Raw genomic sequence first — 21,653 nt, forward strand, 5'->3', positions numbered from 1 at the left:
TGGACTGCGTTCTTTTCACACCAGCAGCATCATTAATCTGGATAAAGTGGCTCACCTTTCTACCCTAACTCACCATCCTCAAAATATGAGCCCAAACTCACCTAAAATAAACTCAGAACTGACTGCAAACTCTAATCCTACAGAGGCCAGATAGCTCACATTGAAACATCCAGGTACAGACCACTGGGAAGTGATAAGCCCTGCATGGGGCAGCAAGCCTCTGTCTCAAGGCAAAGTCCTCATGCTAGGATGCCCACCAGCATTGCCTTCTCTTACAATTTTTCAAAAGAAAACAGATATTGTAAGTTTTATATGAAGTCACTTGATTTTTAAATCTTTCTGATGACTTTACAAAAACTGTTGACCTAAAATAAAATGTTTTTCAAGGGCAGAGTGTTTTCTATATAATTTAAGTAATAAAGTAAAAAATTAAAGCCTTTCTATTTGAGAGGCTGGGAATAGATTGACACTTGGGAGCTACCAGGAAACAGCTCATCGGTGAATAAATATAGATAGGTAGTAGAAAAATGAGTACATACACTATGGAAAGTAGCTAATGTAATAGACACCCATACACAAGTCTGAGGTTACAGGGAAACAATTTTCATAACAACTAAAGGGGGTGATCTCAGAGGAGTAGCAGAGATTAGCAGGGAACTAATAAAGCCCAAAGGTGGAAGTATTTTCAGGGACAGGATTGTCTAGCCTTGGAGACAGCTTGGAAAACAGTGGCTGTTCTCTCTGGAGACACCTCAGCGGGACCTACTGGGGGTCACATGTGAAGCTGTTTTAAATATTCTGAGACGTGTGGGACAGCGACTCCTCCAGTGTGTGCCTCTGTTTTCTTCCCGGAGCCCTTGACTCACGGTGAGGCTGTGCACTCAGCTCCCAGCCCCGAGAGCAGAAGAGTGAAGTGGGAGTGAGGATGAAACAACACAGAAACCCAGAAGAGCATATTGTTTAATTTTGTGTTGGGCTCACTGCTGGGCAGACACAGACGCACATGTGGGAGGTTCTGCACGTGCGCGGTAGAGACCCGTGAAGGAAAACCCTCTAGATATCGAAAACCCGGTCAGGCTTCAGACAGATGCTCTGCCTAGTGAATTTAGGTCCTCCTCGGGGCAAACCCTTCCAAGGCAATTCCCCTGGAATCCAGTTAGCAGTTGGCATTTCGGCTGTGACCACTGCCTCCTGGGGGCTTCCTCTCCACCGACTGCCTGCCCTGATCCCAGTTCACCCGCCTGCCCCTTACCATCCGTCAAAGTCTGGAAGCACATCTTGCCACTGAACTTTCCATAGCCGGCCACGGTGCGGGCGCGCACCTGGACCACGTACACCATGCCGGGCCGCAGGCCGTCAATCCGCGCGGTGTTGGTCTGGCTCCTGGCCATGGAGGAGTTGAACTCATTGTGTTCCTGCAGGAGAGCAAGGGAAAGGGGTTGGCAGCCTGCTGCTGAGCACATGGGCCCCTCGGTGCTGGGTCCTGCAGATCTGCTAGAAGTTGTCCCCAGCCCCAGGCTGTCCTCGAAATCCCACAGACTGGGCTGGACTTAAAGAATAATAAACTGACTCTGGACTGTGGGGAGGTGATGCTCTGAAGAGAGGTCTGAGTAAATAGCTGAGCTCTCAGGGCCTGGCAAGGGGACAGTCATTTTCTACCCCTTCCTCTCCAGGGATCAGAGACAGAATAATAAAGCACATGCAGAGCAAACCCCCTCTCAGCCCTGACCTCAGCAGAAGCAAATGGCCGCATTTGCACCTGCCTGCCTCTCTTTGCGTTGCTCCTGCTGAGCCTTGGTCTTTCCTCTCCTGGTCACTTCTGACAATGGCTGTTCTAGATCACTCCTTAAGAGACCTCAAGTCCTTAGACAAATGACTTTGTGTTCACTCTGCTAAAAAGCTTGAGGCCATGCTGGACTACCTCCCACACCTGTTTCTGCTTTCATCTTGGCATGTGTCTGTCTGGGTCCCCACTGTCTGAGTTCCTCTCCATCAGCGTCTGGGGAGGCATGCCCCTTCTCCCAGGAGAACACGGCCTCTGTCCTCGTCCCTCCCACTATTTAGGGGGTCAGTCCCACTCTTCCGTGTGTCATGCTCTTCAGCACCTTCTGCCCGGCCCGCTACAGGCCCTGTCACCTGCACATACGTATCCTCTGGTGCTCACAGACCTGCTTGCGTCTTTCTCCCTTCTGACTCTCCCACCCATCACGAGTGTGCCTTACTGTGTCCCTGCTTGTGCTCTCCTTGCTGCTGATCTTGTATAACATATGGTTTGGCCTGAACTTTTGTAGCTTCCTATCTTTTCTGCCACTCTCTTCCTACCCAATCCAAAGTTCTTTTGTAAAAAAATCTCTGACTCCCTAAAGCTATTATCAGATAGACAAAACTCCGAACTCTCAGTCCAGGGGCCTTTCATAATGCAGTCAATTCCAATCTCTCACATCCCCCTGAACCGCCACCGTGCTGCCTCTCTGGGTACCATAGCCCTGGCCCCCAGACCTTTGCTTAGGTTGTTTTCCCAGCCTGAAATGCCTCTCTCCAGGGGCTCCTCGGCATTCTCCAGTTTCCTTCAGCCTACACCCCTCAAGATCTCCTCTCCTAGGAAAGCGCCCCTCACTGTTCCAGCCCAAGGACTGTCTTCCCTGCTGCCCATCATCTTTCTACCTCACCCGCATGCACCAGCTCATCTCTAATCATTTCCATGTGACCATTGTGGAGATGGTAGCTGTTCAGAGTCTAGGTCTGCCCCTGTTTTGCACTGTGAATCTTAGAACAAAATGGAGATCTTAGGTTACCAGGAAGGAGGCCTCAAGTCCCACATGCAGATCTAGGGCACTGTGATGAGTTCTAGGCATAGCAGTTCAAGAGGCAGGGTGATAAATGAGGGGAAAGTTGTTGACCAGTGTGGTCTGTGAGCCACATCCTTAGTCAAAGGACAGAAGAAATGTTGGGAGTTGAACTGGGACAAAAGAATACAGTACAGTGAAAAGAAATTACCATCGTCTTAAAATATGCAGAAATCTACTGTGCAAGGGCAGAGATGACCTGATACGTGATCATTCATTCATTTGGCCAGATGGTCACAATGACAACACACTACCATGTTATGTACGCTACCAAGGGCTGTGGGTATCAAGTCATGGTCCCTGCCTTTGGGTACACAACGTCTTGTGGGGTGGGGCTGAGAACTGCAGTGCTGAGTGAGTGACGGGGCAGAGGGCAGCTCAAGGGGTTATGAGGGAGCAGTAGAGGGCCCTCCCAACCCAGACTGATAAGGTGATTGGGAGGGACTCAGAGAAAGGGTGGCATGAGCGAGTCCTGAAAGATGAAAGAAATTAGCCCCATGAACGAGTGAGGAGGGTAAGAACTGAATAGAATATCAGAATAATAACAGAGAACAGAATAAAGCATGCAAAGGTGAGGCTGAAAGGAGATCAGGCACCTGCAAGTAACTGGGAATCTCTGGAGGATAAGTGGCATGGGGTGGTGACGAGTGACTTGGAAGCAGTTGTAAAGGACCCCAGGTGAGAGGCCAGAGCAAATAGACAGCTGAAAGTTACAAAGAGGCCCATGCTCACTCTAAGCGAAGTGATATCCACTGGCCTCTGGGCGAGATGGCCTGGGAAGGGATCACCCATACATCATTTGATTTATTTAAAAAGCAGGTGGATTCCTAACCCCACTCCACCCCCAAAAAGGAATTCAGCAAGAAGAAGGCTGTCCACTCCAGAAGGGGTGCCATCTAAAACTTTCATCATTACTATCTTGACATACTGAAAACATGGTCTCAAACTACAAAAACACAGTCCTTGCAAATTAGGACAAAATCCCATTGCTCCAAAATCTAGGCAGCTGCCTGAATTCTCTGGTTTTACTGTGTTGGATGCAAGTGTGCACTGCTTGAAATATGTGAAACATCTCCTGGGCAGCTCTTTTCCTGAAAAATGTGTGCTGGTGTATTGGCATTTGGATGTTGAGAACCCATAATCACTTTATTGTCCACACATTCTTCAAGAAGTTCAGTGATTAAAATGAGTATCAGTCCTTGTTCTCTCAAAACCATTCATCAACCTCAGGCAGATAAGAGTGAAGAGCAGAGTTGCTTTTCCTTTTCTTCTCCTTCTGTTTTTGGTTGTTTATGATTTTGTAAGTGTGAGGGGGACAGATGCTGCAGCTGTTGAGAGCAGAGACCACATCTTCTTTCTCCATCCCTAACATGTAGCATGGGGCTTGCCTTGCCTGGGTGTCCAACACCTCAGTGCTAAATGAATAAATAAGCAGTACACTTTGGACCAGTAATTTGAACCCATGGATGGAGCACAAGATATTGCCAAGGTCTGAGTGAGTTCCTGTGAGAAAATTAGGGTAGAAATAAATTTGAAGGGTAGAAATATCCAAGGCCTAAAGCAGTATGTCCTCACCTAGTTAATATGACGGGCAAGTCCATGTCTAAATGCTTAATCATTAAGACAGCCAAGAGCAGCTGTAGACGTTCTCCCTTGTTTTGCCTATAAGCACTGACGTCAGGAGTGAAAAGTGCTACAAGACAGTAAACAAGAGAGAATGATGAGTGGAAGCATATTAAAATGGGGAAGAAGATGAGCATGGGAGCGGCCCTGGGAGTGTCATCAGCTTGATGGCATCTGAGCTCTCTATTAATGAGCTATTGGAGGAGACGAAAGCCTCATTGATTCCACTCACAGTACTGAAGTTGACAGGTGTCCCAAGCACAAACCAAGAGAATGATATGGAGTGGGAGACCCAGACTTGGAAAACTACAGCCTATGACCAACTACCTGTTTTTGCAAATAAAGTTTTATTGAATCCCAGCCATGGCCATATTCTATTGTCATCTATTGCCCATGGCTGCTTCCTGCTATAAAGGCACAGTTGAGTAGTTGCATTAGAGAGTATGACCTATAAGCCTAAAATATGTACTACCTGGTCCTCACAGAAAAATGATGCTGATTCCTAGTTTAGAAAAAGTGGCATGGGAAGGAGGAATGATGAGTTCTATTTCTTTGGACTGAATCCAGGACATCTACTGGGCTGAGTTCTGTTTGTGTTTGCATCTTCTAAAGACCAGGATTCCACAGCCTTGTGGAACAGGCAGGCAAACGATTCTGGCTATAAGTATTTGGATTGAAAATTAAGATACACTCTCTTATTTCTGAGGCCACACTAATTTTGAGCAGCATCAACTCAATTGCATCCAGCCCTTCATTGAGCTCAGAAATATATTGAAATATAATAAAAATATCTACAGTTCCAATTCTGTGGTTCCCTAGCTGTGGCCTGTGAGGTTAAGGGTAGATCATTTGGCCTTTCTGTGACTTAGTTCTATCATCCATATATTGCTTATACTCAACTTTCAAGTATCTTTCATTTCTTTTGAGGATCAGAACTAATGTATCTGTGAATATCTGGCATATAACTGGCACTCAATATGTGATGAATTATTGTCATTGTGATTATTATTTCAAAATACCCTCACAAGATAATGTCCTTTCTTTGGAAATTAGAAATGGTCAAGGCAATGTAATGGATTTTATATTTGAGCACTTTATAAGCAAGTGAGAATTCTATCATAATATATTGAATGGTAACCAACACTTGGGCAAAGAATCTTCTCTGTTCTGAAAGAAAGCATTCTATCCTCTGGGACAATGATCTGCCTCACTGAAGTGTGGAAGCCCCCTCTGGCATTTGAACTGCTGTGCATGTGTTCTGTTAATAATTAGCATAAATTATTGAGAAGTAGGGACAGGATCTATAATGGGAGAATAAGCCTCCTTCACAGCATCAGAAGTTGAAGTTAATTGCAGTTTGTTTAGTGAGGAGGCTTGCAGGGACAGGGAAAGTCTGTGGAGGAGTTGGGCGTGGGTTGGGGAATGAGGAGCGGGGGGACAGAGGCCTGAGCCTCATGGTTTCGGTTCTGAGGCTTTCGCCCCCTCCCTTGGTGACTGCCCTTGGCACAGCAGGAGAGGAGGAGGGCAGGTGGTTTCCCATACATCTCACCCCTTCCCAGCACCACCACAGACTACAGGACAAAGAACCCAGGCTAGAGACTCCCTTCCTAGCTTGTGTGATCTGAGCAAGTTGGGCTTGTTTTTTTAAACTTCTTTATGTATTTGTTTCTTTACCCCAAACAATGTTATTAATATTTACCATATTGGGCTGTGAGGGGGAGAGATTATGTTTAAAAAGACTCTGGCACCCAACAGGGGCACACAAAGGAGAAATTATTATTTATTTGAGATGAGCTACAAGGCTCAAGTTCATGTGTGTATGGGAAGGGGACTGGGTGTGACCTTACTGGTGACTGACTCTGCATCACACCATATATGGTCAAGCATGATATTCTATTGAAGAAGGTCAACAGAACTAGGTATAGGTCAACTTGAACTTGGTCCAGGTCAACTTTGGTGATGAAATGAGATCATGAAATCAATAGGTCCAGATTGGTCCAAAACATTTTTGGATTTGTCCAACATTTACTTCATTAAATGATTAAAAAAAAAAATAGCAAATAAGGACCCTCAGTTCAAAGCTGAATGAAAATAATGGTGGCTTATGAATCCAGATCATGTGAATTACTCCCAGTTCCCTGAATTGTCAAAATCAACCGTCTGTGAAACTCAGAATCCTCTAAATGAGTAAAAAGTTGCCTAACCATCACCTTGCTTGCAAATTCGGCTATAACAGCTGAAGGGCACACTTCCTTGCAGGCTAGACTGGTGATCCATCTGGGCTTCTGCTTTCAGGGAAGTAAATTGGTGAATTTTACAAATGTGAAAACTGACCTAGAGTAAGTGGTTCAGTAACGGGACCACATCTGTGTGGTTGTCAGTTACGGACAGCTCTGGAAATGAAGGCTCCCTTCCCAATGCAGTCATGTTCCATTTCAACACTGCCTCCATGTTGGAGTCTGCAGGTCTTCATCCTAGAACCTCTTCTTATCTCCAGTGACCCACTGGATAGTCTCACCTGGGCTCAGGACTTCCACACACTGACAACTTCCAAGTGGTCATCTCCAGCCCAGTCCACGCTCCTGAACTCCAAATGTACGTATCTAGCTGCCTGCTGCTCATTTCCACTTGGCTATCTCAGAGGCATTTTAGACACGAAGCTGAGTTGGTCCCTTCCCTCAGCCCAGACATGCTCCAGCCACAAGTGATCCCATCCTCAGTCATCTTAGTGACTCAGGCCCAAACACTCCCAGTTGAAAATCCAACCTGTTGGAAATCCTGTTGGCTTTGGCTTTGGCCCCCATCCTTGTCTTAGATTATTATAATCGAGCAGGTCTATTTTCAGTGGAAAAGCTTGAATGATCCTTTTAAAATATAAGTCAGATTCTGTTTTTCTTCTGCTCCAAACCTGCTGTGGATCCCAATCTCATTTGTGGAAATGCTCAGGTTCTTATAGCCCAACATGAGCACCTGCTCTGATTACCTCTCCCCTGACTATTGTTTTGCTGTTGCTCTTATGAGTCCAGTCATGCTGGTCTCCTTCCTGCTCCTTGAACCAGCATCATTATCTGACTGCAGGGCCTTTATATAGGCTCTCTATCTCCCACATGCCTGCTATACAACACCCTTTCCTCCTTCGGGTCTTTACTTAGAACTTTCCTTCTCCCAAAACCCCACTTTTACCATTCTATTTATTTTTGCAACTACTCCTCCCCCAAACCTGACCATTCTGTTCCCATTTACCCTGATCTACTTCCCCCACTTTAAAGTCCTCATTTTCTAACATACTGTATGATACCCTTATTAATTATGTTCATTATTCATTTTCTGTCTACTTGCATTAGAAAGTAAGCTTCTTGAGGGCAGGAATCCTTGTTTGATCACTAGTATATCCTAGAACAGTACTTGTCAAATAGCAGGCACTCCAAAAAAAAAAAATACTTGCCAAATAAATATAAATGAATAAATGGTGTTTGCACAAATACTGTGTTGGGTCAGTATATAAGAAATACTGTATTTTCCTGGGATGTTGCAAGTGTTATAGTTCACCATGGTGGGAGGAAAGACCTGCTTCCCCCACAGACAGGTCAGGGGTCAATACCACAGAGCACCGTTTCCCTTTTCTTGGCAGAACATGCCCTGTTGTAGTCCCCAGCAACAGGTGTGAGAGAACAGTCAAAGAAGATAATGTACAAACTTTTATTTCTATTAATTTCTACCTCTTATTTTTTCATTTCCAGTTAGATATTTTAAACTATACATACATTAGTAAATACATGCATATGATTTATAAATAAAAGATCTTATATTTGAGGTACATGATCAAAAACTTTGAAAAACACTAATTTACAAAATCACAAAATCTTCAGAAAATTCAGGGGACACTGGTGGGTTTGTAGCACAGCAAACACATGTAGCAAGTGCGTGACTGGGAGAATGGAATTGGTCTTCCCCATCCACGACAGCCCAGTGAGTGGCCCAGACAGTGGGGTGGGGTGTTGGGATGTTCTCTCTTGAGTTGGTGCAGAAAGTGCCTGGGTGCTGGAGGCCTTTGCTGAGGCAGAGCTGGGGAGTGCTCTCAGGGAGCCTCTGGCCTCTGTCACCAGATTCCTCCCCCCATCAGGACTCCCTCCAGCCTATATCCCTGGGCCCTCAGCTGGCTACCACCCACACAACAGTGGCTGGCCCTGCCTTGCAAGCCTGCAGGCAGGACTGGCTTACCTTCTCATAGTACCGGATCTCATAGTCCAGGATGATGCCATTGGGTTGCTCCGGCTGTGGCCATGACAATGTGATGCTTCTCATGGTAGCACTGACCTGGTGCATGATGGGAACAGTGGAAGGGGCTGCAGAGAGAGGAAGAGATAGGGCAGATGAAAAGACCCTTGATGATATGAGAAAGGTTGTCTTTCAGAGATAAATAGGCAGAGAAATGCTATTGGGTTGGAACTCTGCCTTTTCTTTCTCATCAGCTCAGCTGGATCTATAGAATTTCCTGTAGGTTTTGCAGAATGAATTGAGTTTTGGTACCAAAGGAGAGAAAAGGTGATAATTAAGGGCAGGAAGACATGTATGAGGGCAGTCTCTGGAGTGAACAAGCAGAAGAAAGGTTTCACCAAAACAAGAGATGGCCGGAAAAACCACAGGAGAACAGTATGAACTGACAAAGCCAGAGTTAGGCATGAAGGGCGTGACCAGAAGGAAAAATCTACGTTTCAGGTAATGGATCATGAGGAGCGATGGACTGTTTTTGAGCAGATGGTGTTGAAGGAACCTCAGTCTTGTAGTAATGGGGTGAGCCTCACAGAGAAGAGAATGTGGAGGCAAAGTCTGTCAGCAAAAGAGTCAAGCTGGTCAGTGCTGAATTGCTGTGCAGTGGAAAAGAGTATTCTAGCAAACATCTTCTGAGACTGCATGGAAGATTTTGCTGTGTTTCAAAAGGAAGAGAGGCGGCATCTCTCCAAAAGATATGAATACAGGCCAGCAACAGAGTTCTTTTTGACTTCTGTCAGAGTTTTCCAAATGAGGACATTTGCTATTGAGCGCTCACAAATATAAATGAAGAAATGATACACAAACCAAACATTTGGAAACAGAATAATAATTTCAAAATCTGTGAAGTGCTTCCGAAATCTCTGTTTAAAAAGAATATTATTTATTTCCCAATTCAACATTTTTCACACAGTGTAAGTAAAATGAAAACAGTCTGGAAATAATAAATGAGGGCTGTCTGTCTAGGAAAGAAGCGGGTAATGGATGAGGCTGCAGTCTGCGCTCTGTTCAGGGGCTGTTCCGTTTAGTCCTGGCACTTCTGCAGTGATGAAGGTCGCTTCCTCACACGAACTCCACTTTACAAGGCTTTCTCTGGGGACTTTGGCTGAGTGGCATTTACTGTCCTGGATTTAAGTTAACAGATTCCCCTCTAGGACCTGAAATTACAGAGCACAGCTGCTGGGTCACAGGGCTCCCTCATTCTCCGTTTCTCCATGATCCTAGGACTCTCAGCAGACACCTACTGCATGAGGCCCGTGGGCGGGGTGGAGATGCAGGGAAGATATTAGGAAGATACTCATAGTCTGGGGGAGCCATAAAGAGAGCACAGAGTGAGAGGTGCTGTGATGAGCCCTTAGAATCACAGTGTTCATCTGGGACTTTGCCCACATCCCATTAGAGACCTTGTGATGTCTGTGAAAATGCGCCCCTCAGAGCTCCTACTCCTGGGAGCATAACTGACTAATGGCCCCAGCTGCAGCATTCTGAGATATATCACTGCATCCATGTGGAGCTGTTTCCCACACGCTGCTCCCACCCAATGACTGAAAGTGATGGGGATGCTATGACAGGTCCATTCTTAACTTCCAATGGGTAACTTATGCTCAAACACGCCCCATTGGACTTCCCAACACTTCCCTGCAACTCGTGTCTGTCTAAGGCTCTTCCCACTCAATCCTTCTTCCTTCCCTCTCTCCTTTAGAGGGATCAGATCTTCACTGTGGTCTGATAGCTCTCCCAGCCTCCTCTGGCCTCCACCCCGCTTCCCCAATAAACCTTTGCTATATCTGGTTTCATCGTGGCATCTGTGAATGGAGGACCTGAATTGACGCAGTTCTGAATCCCCCTATCAATTATTCTCTGCCAGCCCTGCTGCATCCCTGGGGACAGGAGGCTCACTGACAACAGGAGTTGCTGCTCCAGGCCTGGGTATCTCTCACCAATGTGCATGTCTTCCTTATCCTTATCTGAAACATGTCTTGGAGCTTCCCACTGGTCTTGGTTCTGCCAACTGAATACAGAATGCTCCCTCTTTCACAGAATGGCTTGTCAAATAGCTAAAGAAACTAGTTAGGTCTCCCCTGAGTTTTTCCTGCTGAAAAGAATGGCCAGATCCTATGGAAATTTCTCCCATGATATGCTGCCACCTGAGGTGGCTCTCTTCCAAATGAGGCTTGTTATCTAAATCTCTTTAGGCATAAGGCCCTGAGGTGAATCCAATTCTCTTACTGCTGTTCGAACAGCAAAGATTAGAGTAAAACTAATATCTACCATGACCCGTGTACTATGCCTCTATTCATATGACCATAAGCCTTTGCTTCAAAAACACATACCTGCGATTTGATTTTGAAACCACTGTCAATATAACCTTTAGGTTTTCCCATGGTATGCTCCTCATCTTTTGTCTATAGAGTTGGCTTTTCGCTTGGACTACAGGGATTTACATGTACCTTCACAGTGTTGAATTTGGCCTATTTGTCAAGTAAGTGGAAATAATTTTTGATCCTGCCTCAACTATCACATGCATCTTCTCTTCCTCCCAACTTAGGATCATGGCCCAGATCCACTTAATTAACTATTTAAACAAGTATTTACTGAGCATCTGTCATGTGCCAGTAACCATTCTAGGTTCTAGAGAGCCCATGGTGAACAATTTAACATTTTCTGTCTTCACAGAGCTTATTTTCTAGTGGAGGGATACAGAGACTAGACATAATAAATATACAAATTACAAGGTATGTTAAAAATATCAAGTACAGTGGGGGAAAATGGAGCAGAGGAGAAGGGATACAGAATGCTATAATGCAGGAGGCCAGCTGGGGAGAGGCTGCAATTCTGAATCAGGTGGTCAGTCAGGCCCTGCCTGAGGAGCAGGTGTAGGAGCAAGGGATGGAGGAGGGAAGAAAGGGAGGCAGGTGGATACTTGGGAGGAGAGCCCATGAGAGGGAAATGTCAGGGCAATGTTCTGATCTGGGAGCAGCCAGGCAACAGTAAAGAGCCAGTGGAACTGGTGCAGAGACGAGGCCACAGATGGTAGGGCCGCAGGAACACTAAAAGAGGACCTTGGCTTCTACTGAGCGAGATGGGGACTCATGAGAAGGTCTTCAAACAGGGGAGTGGCATCATGTTTCATGTATCACCCTCTGTTGTGTTGCAAATGGAGTGCAGAGGCGGTGGGAAAGCTGAAAGAACTACCCTAACACAACTGCAATAGTCTAGCTAGAGGATCATGGTGATTTGGACCAGGCTCAGAGTGGTGGAGGCAGTGAGAATGGGGATGGTTAGATTCTGAATATACTTAAGACTATCTCAGTGAATGTGGGATGTGGAAGAAATAGAAGAGTCATCATGACTCCAAGGTTTCTGGTTTGAGCAGCTGGGAAGTTTTTGGGTAGGGGCATAAGGGAGATCAGGGAAGACACTGGTATAGGCAGTCTGGAAGGAAAGACCAGGTGCTCTACTTGGGACCTTCTTGCTTTGAGACATCTAGGGTGTACCAGACTAGTAGATGGCTGAGGACAGATGCATATAAAAGAGGTCTGGGCTGAAGATATAAATTTGAAGTCACCAGTATGTCATATCAAAAGCACTGGAAATAATAGAAATGACCAAGAGAAGGAGCAGAAGAGGTTACATTGTCTAAGATTCAGGAGATGAGGGAAAGCTGCCAAGGGGCCTGAAGAGAAAGACCAGTGTTCTGGAAGGAGAACCAGAGAGTGTGATCGCCTAGAAGCCAAGCAGCAGTGTTCCTAGGAGGACAGGATGTGTGAGGTGCCGCTGTTGAGTTACTAAAGTAAAATTAGTCACCGAGTATGGATTTGGCACAGGCTGGATTGTTAATGGTAGGGGGTGGGGTGGGGGTGGGGGTTGACTGTCTCTCCGACACCTGTGTTCACTGTGTGCAGAGCCAGGAGAGGATGAAGCTGCTTCAGGGAGAGCGAGGCTGTGTTCTGGAGTTTGTAGAGATGGTCTGGGATCCTGCTGGGTTCACCAGGATGGGTGGGAATGGCCTCTTTGAATCTTCTCCCCACCATCCCAACCCCTGCCCCCACCCACCACACTGAAGGGGCTACCCTTTCAGTCCTCTGTGGAAACAGGCTCATTTGACATGATGTTACTCATATCAGGGCCACATAGCTTTTCAGGATCCTTCTGCCTCAAAGCTGAAGCATTATGTATTAAAAATTGGAAAGATTAATCCCAATGACCTGAGGATTTTGATAGGCTTGGTTCTTTTCTTTGCCTCGAATCCCTGGAAAGCCATCATTCAAAACTTAGCATATTTGCCACCCAAGGTGCCAGGCCCCTGCTCTAACCACTCAGGACAGAAGGACAAGTAAAGTCACAGTCCTGCTTGGAGGTCCCGGTTGGGGTCAAATGACAAAGAGACCCTCATAGGGTGGGTTGATCCAGAATCAAAGGAGTCAAATCCACAGACAGGAATGCCCCTGTTACATAGGTGGCAAGGACATCCTGGTAGCCCATCAGCAGCACACAGACCCAGGAGAAACTGCCAGAGGGTGACAGCCACCACGGCCAGCATTTCTCAGATTTATGGTGATGACATTGTGGTCACAGACCCCATGGCAGGCTGCTTATCCTCATATAGGTCATTCTAAATGTCTTACCTTTTAATTGAGATGGGATTTTGCATAGGGAAGAAAGTGAGAAAGTATTACTCCACTTCCCTGAAGATCAGGGGCAGCGTACATTTGGTATTTTGTCATCAGTCAATACCTACGGTGACAACTTCTTTTTCCTTCAAGTGCAAATGCCACCTCTAAATCCAATGTTTTATATGCAAGAAAATCTTCAGACCAAACAAAACTAAAAAGTGCTCAGGTATTCATTAAAATACCAACTGCTTTTAGCAAAACTAAATCAGAGTAAGATAGGAGGGAAAATTAATTCAAAGAAGCAGTTCCTGGAACTCCAAGTACAATGGTTTGAACAGTATACCCTGGCCAGCTATCTTTTCTCATAAACCTGCATCCTCAGATGAAGGGCTAGTTTCACTGAATCCTTGAAAGAATTTCTTCTTTGCAAGCACACAGATCACTTTTGACTAAACTAAACATTCTACAGAGAGAAAGAAATGAACATTATTAAAATTTAGCAAGTAAGCAAATATAGACCTTTCTTTAGAAAAAGCAAGGACAAAGAATTAATTTAGGGGCTATTTGGAAAGAAGGTACTGATCAAGAAAGATGTGTTCGCAGACACAGAAACCAGATTGGTGGTTGGCAAGGGAGAAGAATGCTGGGCAGGGATGGGCCAGGAGTTCAGGATTAGTAGCTATGAATGATTATATATAGGATGGATAAACAACAAGGTCCTACTGTATAACACAAGAAATTATATTCAATATTTTGTGATAAATCATTATAAAATATATATATATATATATGCGTGAAAGCATAAGTCGTTCAGTCGTGTCCAGCTCTTCCCAACCCCATGGACTATACAGTCCATGTAATTCTCTAGGCCAGAATACTGGAGTGGATAGCTTTTTTTCTTCTCCACGGGATCTTCCCAACCCAGGAATCGAACCCAGGTCTTCTGCATTGCAGGTGGATTCTTTACCAGCTGAGCCACAAGGGAAGCCCAAGAATACTAGAGTGGATAGCCTATCCCTTCTCCAGCGGATCTTCCTGACACAGGAATTGAACCAGGGTCTCCTACATTGCAGGCAGATTCTTTACCAACTGAGCTATCAGGGAAGCCATACTGAGTCATTTTGCTGTACAGCAGAAATTAACACAACACTGTAGATCAACTATACTTCAATACAATTAAAAAAAAAAAAAGAAAGATATGTTCAGCCTAAAGAGCCAGTGCTCAAAAAATCTAAACATACTCAAAATTGCCCTGAACTTCTTCTCAGCAAAATAAAGAGGCCAACCCAACAGGAAGCCAGGATCCAAAGAGGAGAGTGGAGAAGCAATGACAAGTGTTCTGTCAGGCACTGAGGAAAATCTGTGTGAAGGTTCAAACAGAATCAGAACCAGGAGTGTCTGAAAGAGTGTCTAGAGCCAATAATAAAAAGCCCTTTAACTGTGTCAGAAGCAGAAAGAGACTTAAACGTCATTGGTCCAGGGGCTCAGGAATGGAGAAAATGCAAAGGCAGGTGGGCTGAGTCCTTTGTCTCTGTTGTTGTGAAGGAAGACCTTGGGGAGACCTTCCTCCCAAACTGCTTTTGAAGCAGACAGATCTAAGCTGGTATATCACATTCAGCAGCGAGAGTGCACAGAATGTTCCTGCCTGAACTGACAAATGAGATGTGGATAAATTGCAGGGATGGAATGGTCCCAGTTGCAAGTTATGAAAGAACTCACAGGTGACGTGGGACAAGTGTCAGTCCAATCTGGTCATAGGTCACTGCCGGTGGCATCATGGATGGGGCCAGGTAGACCACCTACTAGCCCTCCATTTGTAAGGAAGGGCTCCAATGGAGATTGGAGGGCCTGCAGCCCTCTGAGACTCCAGCTGGGTCTTCGGAGGGTGGCGTGATTCTGTCTGGAATTTAATAACCCCAAATGTGGACCATGGAGTCTTACTGTGGAACCTGATTTCCTATCTTGGGTTCTCCTGGACCAAACATTTTATGTTTAAAATATTCCTTGCTTAACCTTTTAATCAAGTTACAGACTTCAGTCATGTTCAAAGTTTTCTCTTACTCCTTATTTTCTCTATTTGATAGGGGCAGTTTTTTCCCAAGGATTAGGCATCTCAGATTCCAAATGCTAGAACAGATTGATATTTTTTTCCCTAGGACAATTACTAAGTTCTAAAGCATTATCTTTCCTTATTAAAAATTACTTCCTAATGTCTTCATTGACTTTTATGTTCAAAGAATTCTTTCAACATTTATCACCATAATGCACTTGGGGATATAATAAATGATGTTAAAATATTTTATTTAAGATAACCAAAGTATTTATCAGTAGTTTTGAAGAAAAATAATAGCAAAACACACATGCATTTAAAATTAAGCTGATCTATTATATCATATATATTATATTATATCAGCTTATACCCTGAATGTTCACTGGAAGGACTGATGCTGAAGCTGAAGCTCTACTACTTTGGCCGCCTGATGCGAAGAACCAACTCACTGGAAAAGACCCTGTTGCTGGGAAAGATAGAGGGCAGGAGGAAAAGGGGGTGACAGAGGATGAGATGGTTGGATGGCACCATCAACTCAATGGGCATGAGTTTGAGCAAACTCTAGGACAGTGAAGGACAGGGAAGGCTGGCATGCTGCTGTCCATGGGGTCACAAAGAGTCAGACATGACTTAGTAACTGAACAACAACAATAATTGGAGTGAGATGTTTGAAGAGGTTATGAAAATATGGAACTTGAATTGTCAGAGTTCAGCAAATCTCACCTAAAGGGGAAAACAGTGTTTCTTCTGCAGGTAGAAAGCATGCCAGGGGCAGCCTTGCTGTGAGGCCCTAGAGGGTCACTGCTGAGTCCCCTCTGATTGGCCTCAGGTAACAAGCTTAGCAAATGTCCTGGAAGACACATGGCCTCTCCAGTTAGGGGTTCTCCTGTCTGAGCTTCTCAAGGAGGCCCATGGATAGGAGTGTCCATTGCCTCCCTCACAATAACTCATGCTGGGCTGGCTGGTGCAGCTTTCCTCAGTCTTCCCATGAAGAAATGCTTGCACAGTGGGGGGTGGTCCTCAGAGTGACCCCTCAGAATGATACAGCTGCCCCAGCCTGAACAGTGGCCATCTGAGGTTTATCACCACTTCTATCATGCTGGGCATTGCTGTTTCTAGGACAAATATCCATCATTTGATGAACATTTGGGTTGTTTCCACATTTTGACTATTGTGAATAATGTTGCTAAGAACATTCATGTGTAAGTTTCTGTGTGGACCTATATTTGCATTTCTCTTGGGTACATGCCAAGGAGTGGAACTACTGGATCACATGGTAATGCTAAACTCTCTTACTCTTTCTAGAGTAGCATTTCCCAGCTAAATCATCCCTACACTAATCACCTGCAATCTATACCATAGAACCCAGCTGTGAGGAAAACAAGGAGGGTGGTAAGGAATGGTAAGGAGCCAAAGTCCCAGCCCAGAGCAGCAGGAGTTAGCAAAAATGCAGATGGACCATGCTTGGGGCCCTAGAAATGCTACAGAGAGAGGGGGGCCCCTATTCTGGCTTTGCCATCTGCTTACTGTGTGGTCATGGGTTAAGGTTACTTAACTTCTTTGGACCTTAAATTCTTCAACTATAAAATAGGAATATTAGCCCTGATGTTATGAGGTTTTCAAATGTTCTGAGGATGTGCCCTGTGTGGTCCATTGCTTCTTCCAACTTGATCCAGTCTGCCAACAGTGGGGACTTGGCAACCAGCCCAAAGTCTCCTTCTGGGTCCACCACTGTTCATAGATGCAAATCAATCCCTGGGCATAGGTCCTCAAGGTAAATGTGAAAAGCACAACTCCGTGACAGGCCTTGGGTATTTGTATGATAAATATCTTTGAGGGGATAAATAAACATGTCAACCCAGTCAAAGTGGAGCGATGAATAAGAATGGGCTTAGAGAACAGGAAGGCTAACAGCAGGGTTCCCCGGAGGTTGGTGTGACAAATGCTCCGGAAGAAAGATGGTTTCCTGTAACATCTCGGGGTGACCTGCAGTTTTGCTGGGAAGTAATCTAGGAAATAAACGATGGGGTGCCTTGTCCTTGAGGACAAGGAGAGCTTGTGACTGTGGGGAGGGGATGAGGCAGGACCCAATCATCCGGTGGTGTGAGTCAGGCCCAGGAGTCATGGAGGGTCCCTTGGCTCTGTGCCCACATTTCTTCTGGTCTGGTCACGCACATTGACTAACACGTAACACCCTGTCCCTGATCCTTGTCTCCCTCTGGGCCTCTTCATATTATAGTACAGCGAGATTAACCATCCCAAAGCTCATTTTACCTACTTCCTCTGATGTTCCAAAACATTCATTGGATCCCCATTGGAAAGAGATCTCTAACATTTCACAATGTGGCAGCCTCTGGCCAGTCCAGGCTGCCTCCCACCCTTGGAGGATGCGCTGCTCTCATCTCACTGCTCTACTCACTGATCCCAGCAGAACTCCGCTTTGGGGATCTCTGCCTGGAGAACCACCCCCTCTGCCCACCTCTCTTCATAACCCCACCAAGGCCCAGATCACGCCACACACTGCCCTGGCTTAGCTGTGTCAGACCACGCCCAGCAGAGTGTCCCTTCCTTCCTCCCAACTCAGTCCTTATTTTCAATAAAGCTCATTGGACTGTAATTACCACCTTGGGACACAGCGCACTGGGACCTAACTTCCCAGGTGATCAGCTCTGCTCTCTATCACTGGAGTAAATTCTTTAGGGTAGAGGTCTTGTTTTTACCCTCTTCCCACTGTGTTAGCACATAACAGATGCTCAGTAAAAGTCTGCCTTTACTGGAATGATCAGGGGCTCTTCTCCAAAGGCATTAGAAGTAAAAGGGGTCAAAATCACAGGTTTAAAGGTCAAACTCAGACAATGACCTATAAAGGAGAAAGATGTGGGGTGGGAAGGCAGAATTGTGATTCTGCAGCCTGTACCTGGGAAGGAATATGGAGTGGGTCTGAGTATAGAGGTCTCAGGGGAATGGGACAGGAGAGCTTCTAGATCACAGAGGCAGAAACTGGGGAGGCTGGGGCCATTCCCATCTCACTGGAATGTTTCAGCTGAAATGTTAGCCTAACATGAATGGTTTGCTAACTTCTTTTCTTTTCAAATTGTGGAATTCTTTCTCCCAAGAAAAGATTCCCTGAAGCATAAAGTGTGAAACAGAACCATGCAGTGCTGCTCTGGGTGATTCAAAAACAGGGGTCCCAGAACCTTGAGGCCAGTCCATTTTCCATCTCGTCAGCCCAGACTCTAAAGGGTTTGTGGAGGGAACCAAACTGCTGGGCAGCCTCCCCTTGAGACCTCAGATTAACTTTTGTGAGTTCCTAAAAGGCACTAGTGATGAGGTTGAACCTGAGGAGTTGGGGGTGGTCGATTATCTTTTTCTTTACATGAAACACACCCTTAGAAAAAACCCAAAATCTATAAATGCCAGCTAAAGACATCAGACCCAATAGTACTGATGACAAAGAATAATTTGCACACAGAAGAATTGTGCAAGTGATGAACTGTGTGCAGAGGAATCTGTTTCTTCTGACATCCCTATTCTAGGAGAGAATTTTGTTGAGAAGGTAATGCTTAGATAACAGGTTCCTCTTCTGTTGATGAAAACTCATTTCATTGCACAAATAGGCTTGAATTTTACATTAGGAAACCTGACTCATTAAATATTTTTGGTGCAGTAACATTTCTGGTCAAACTAGATTAAACAAATAAGCAATTAGTTTGGAGACTGGGTATGAATACAAAAGCAGAATTCATTGTTTTTCTAATTGTTTTTCCCTAATGTGGGCATTGGCGTCTTTGCTTTCACTCTGAGCCCTGCCTTGAGATGCCCCAGACAATCCGTTCCAATCTCCCTCTGTACCTTGACTCCCCTGGGGACAGAGGACTGCTCTGGGTGGGTGGCATCACTTCCATGCTGTTGTAGAGTATTACCTGAGTCTCATCACGGGCTCAACCAAGTGTGATCGGGGAGAAAGTGACGGTTTGCAGCCTGGGTACCTGAGTCAGCCCCACACCCACTGGGAGGCACCTCCTTCACTGGTCCACCCACTAAGGGTTTGATTCTAAGCCAAGGGGTCATGTGACAGTGGGGGCTGGGGCCTGGGGGCTGCTCTGGGGGTGTGGGTTTACAGCAGAGGCCTTTGTTTCTGATAATTACCTCCGAGGCAATTATCTGAAATGACCCGAGAATTCTCTGGTTCTCTCCTGGAATCCTCTACCTGCTAGTTCTCAAATGTATTCCCAGATCAGCATCACCTGAGAACTGGGAAGAAATGCGGCATTTTGAGCCCCACCCCAGACCTACTGAATCAGAAACCCTGCAGTGGAGCCCAACAGCCTGAGTTTTAACAAGCCCTCCAGGGGATTCTGGGGCAAGCTCAACTTTGAAAACTGTTTGTCTAGAAATCAGAATGTTACATTTTAAAAGGACATCCGGGATTATTCAGTTTTCTGTCAATTCTTACAATTTATGGATTATAGCACTGAGAGAGAGAGAGAAAGCTGACTTCCTTGTCCCTAGCAAGCTAGAGCAGAGTCTGAAACAGCATGGTTCCTGACCCTGAGATGGACTCTCTCTCCCCTCCCCATATACTCAAGCTCCTAGCATCTTCAGAACCCCTGGAGGATGCACAGCATGGGCAGGGTCACATAATTCATGGTTGCAGAGATCAGGGGCTCCACAGAGGTGAATGTGCACAGATCCCTATGCTAGGAGGATGAGACATCCTAGTGAGTGTGTCCTGGGGCCGCTCTGCCTGCTGGGTCATCCCTCCTGGCAATTTCTCTCTCCTGGGGCAACCAGAAGGTGCGCTGGTAAAAGGAAGTGACCCTGAATGCTGTGCCCCATGGCAGCAGGAGGCTGTGAGGGGAAGTGTGAGTGATGGGGGTTCTTGTCAGGTGATGTCTGTCTTAGGCAGGGGCCCCAGGGTGGCTTGTAGGGTGGCTGGGGCAGGCCGTTCAGCTTCACCTCCCACAGGCCTGTCAGCCTTTGTCCTGTGGGACCAGAGAGATGGTAGCCTTGGTTTGCTGAATGCTTGATCACAGGAGGCACCAAAGAGGCCACAGGGGAGAGCAGATGACACCCCGTGTGCCCTCTTGCTCCGTGATTCTCACCCACACACCTGCAGCAGGGCACCTACCACCACCACCCAAAGCCTGTCATCACCACGCTGACACCAGAGAGGGGACCCATGCCTGCAGCCGCTGTGACTCTCCTCCCTGGGCCTGGAGGTCAAAGTCTTCTGGCCTCAGGGCCAAGATGTCCCCTGCAAGCTGGGCACTGCCCAGCGGCGAGCCTTCCCTACACTCCATCCCCACCATATTCAGGGCCTCCATCCCCTTGACCTTGACTTCCTCCTTCACCACCCTGCACACCTCTGCCCCAGGCCCTCCAAAATGACTGCTCAAGAACCAGAAAACTCCCCAAGGCCTCCACCAGGCTCTTTCCAGAACATTCCCTCCATGTCTTCCTTAGGGAACAGTAGCTCTCCCTGCAGACCCCTCCGTCCTGCGGCTCTCCCCAGCATGGTGGTTATGACTTCATGCCCAGCACACCTCAGGGTCAGGAGGTGGGCCGTGTCCTCCTTGTGCCCCATCCACCTGCACCCTCTGCACAAATGCCCTTGGGCTGGACCGCTGCTCCCCGAGCCTGGGACGGCGGTGCTCTCCCTCCCACGTCACTCCCTGACTCACTGAAGCCTTGGGCTTCCCTCTCTGTCATCTTCTCAGTCTGTGCCTCGCCCTCCTGTGGGTAACTCCAAGGTCCACCTGAACAACGCACACTCACTCCCCAACCCCCACAACTCCTCCAAATCCTCCCCTTCCTGACATTCACTTGGACCTGGCCTAGCCTGAAGTTGCTCCAATTTCAAAGCCACACATCAAGTATACTTTTTGAATGCAAGCAGCCTGCCCACCTGGGGCAACCTCTGATAACTCCACCCACACACCCCCAGCCCCACCCCACCCCCCACAGCTTAACTGTTTCTGCATAGCCCTATCCTAATTCGTATCCTGCTTCATCCAGCTTGGGTCCCATTTTGCAATAGCGTAATTGACAATACTCCCCTAAGCAACAGGAGTGAGTTGCCTTCATCTTTCCATAGCACACAACCAGTAAAACTCAACCTGAGAGAGACCCACCATCCTCTTTCTATAGGGCCTGCTCTGAGCAGCCAGACACTGCTGAGAAAGCCACACAACAGGGCAAGTGGGCAGCTTTGTAAATGGAAGATCACCAACTTCAAATGAGCCT

The 21,653-nt window shown here is 46.4% G+C and overlaps 1 protein-coding gene across 2 annotated transcripts in view; it reads right to left on the reverse strand.

Moving 5' to 3' along the window:
* EPHB1 (EPH receptor B1) overlaps nucleotides 1-21,653 on the reverse strand; it is a 452,225-nt gene that overhangs the window by 93,609 nt on the left and 336,963 nt on the right. For both annotated transcript variants that reach the window (XM_043474344.1, XM_043474345.1), the window contains exons 6-7: nucleotides 8,691-8,815; nucleotides 1,253-1,415 (exon numbers count right to left, since the gene is read on the reverse strand). In XM_043474344.1, coding sequence (XP_043330279.1) covers nucleotides 1,253-1,415; nucleotides 8,691-8,815 — 288 coding nt within the window. The remainder of the gene's footprint in view (nucleotides 1-1,252; nucleotides 1,416-8,690; nucleotides 8,816-21,653) is intronic.

Source organism: Cervus canadensis, chromosome 7 (genome assembly GCF_019320065.1).
Source record: "Cervus canadensis isolate Bull #8, Minnesota chromosome 7, ASM1932006v1, whole genome shotgun sequence".
NCBI classification, from domain to species: domain Eukaryota; kingdom Metazoa; phylum Chordata; class Mammalia; order Artiodactyla; family Cervidae; genus Cervus; species Cervus canadensis.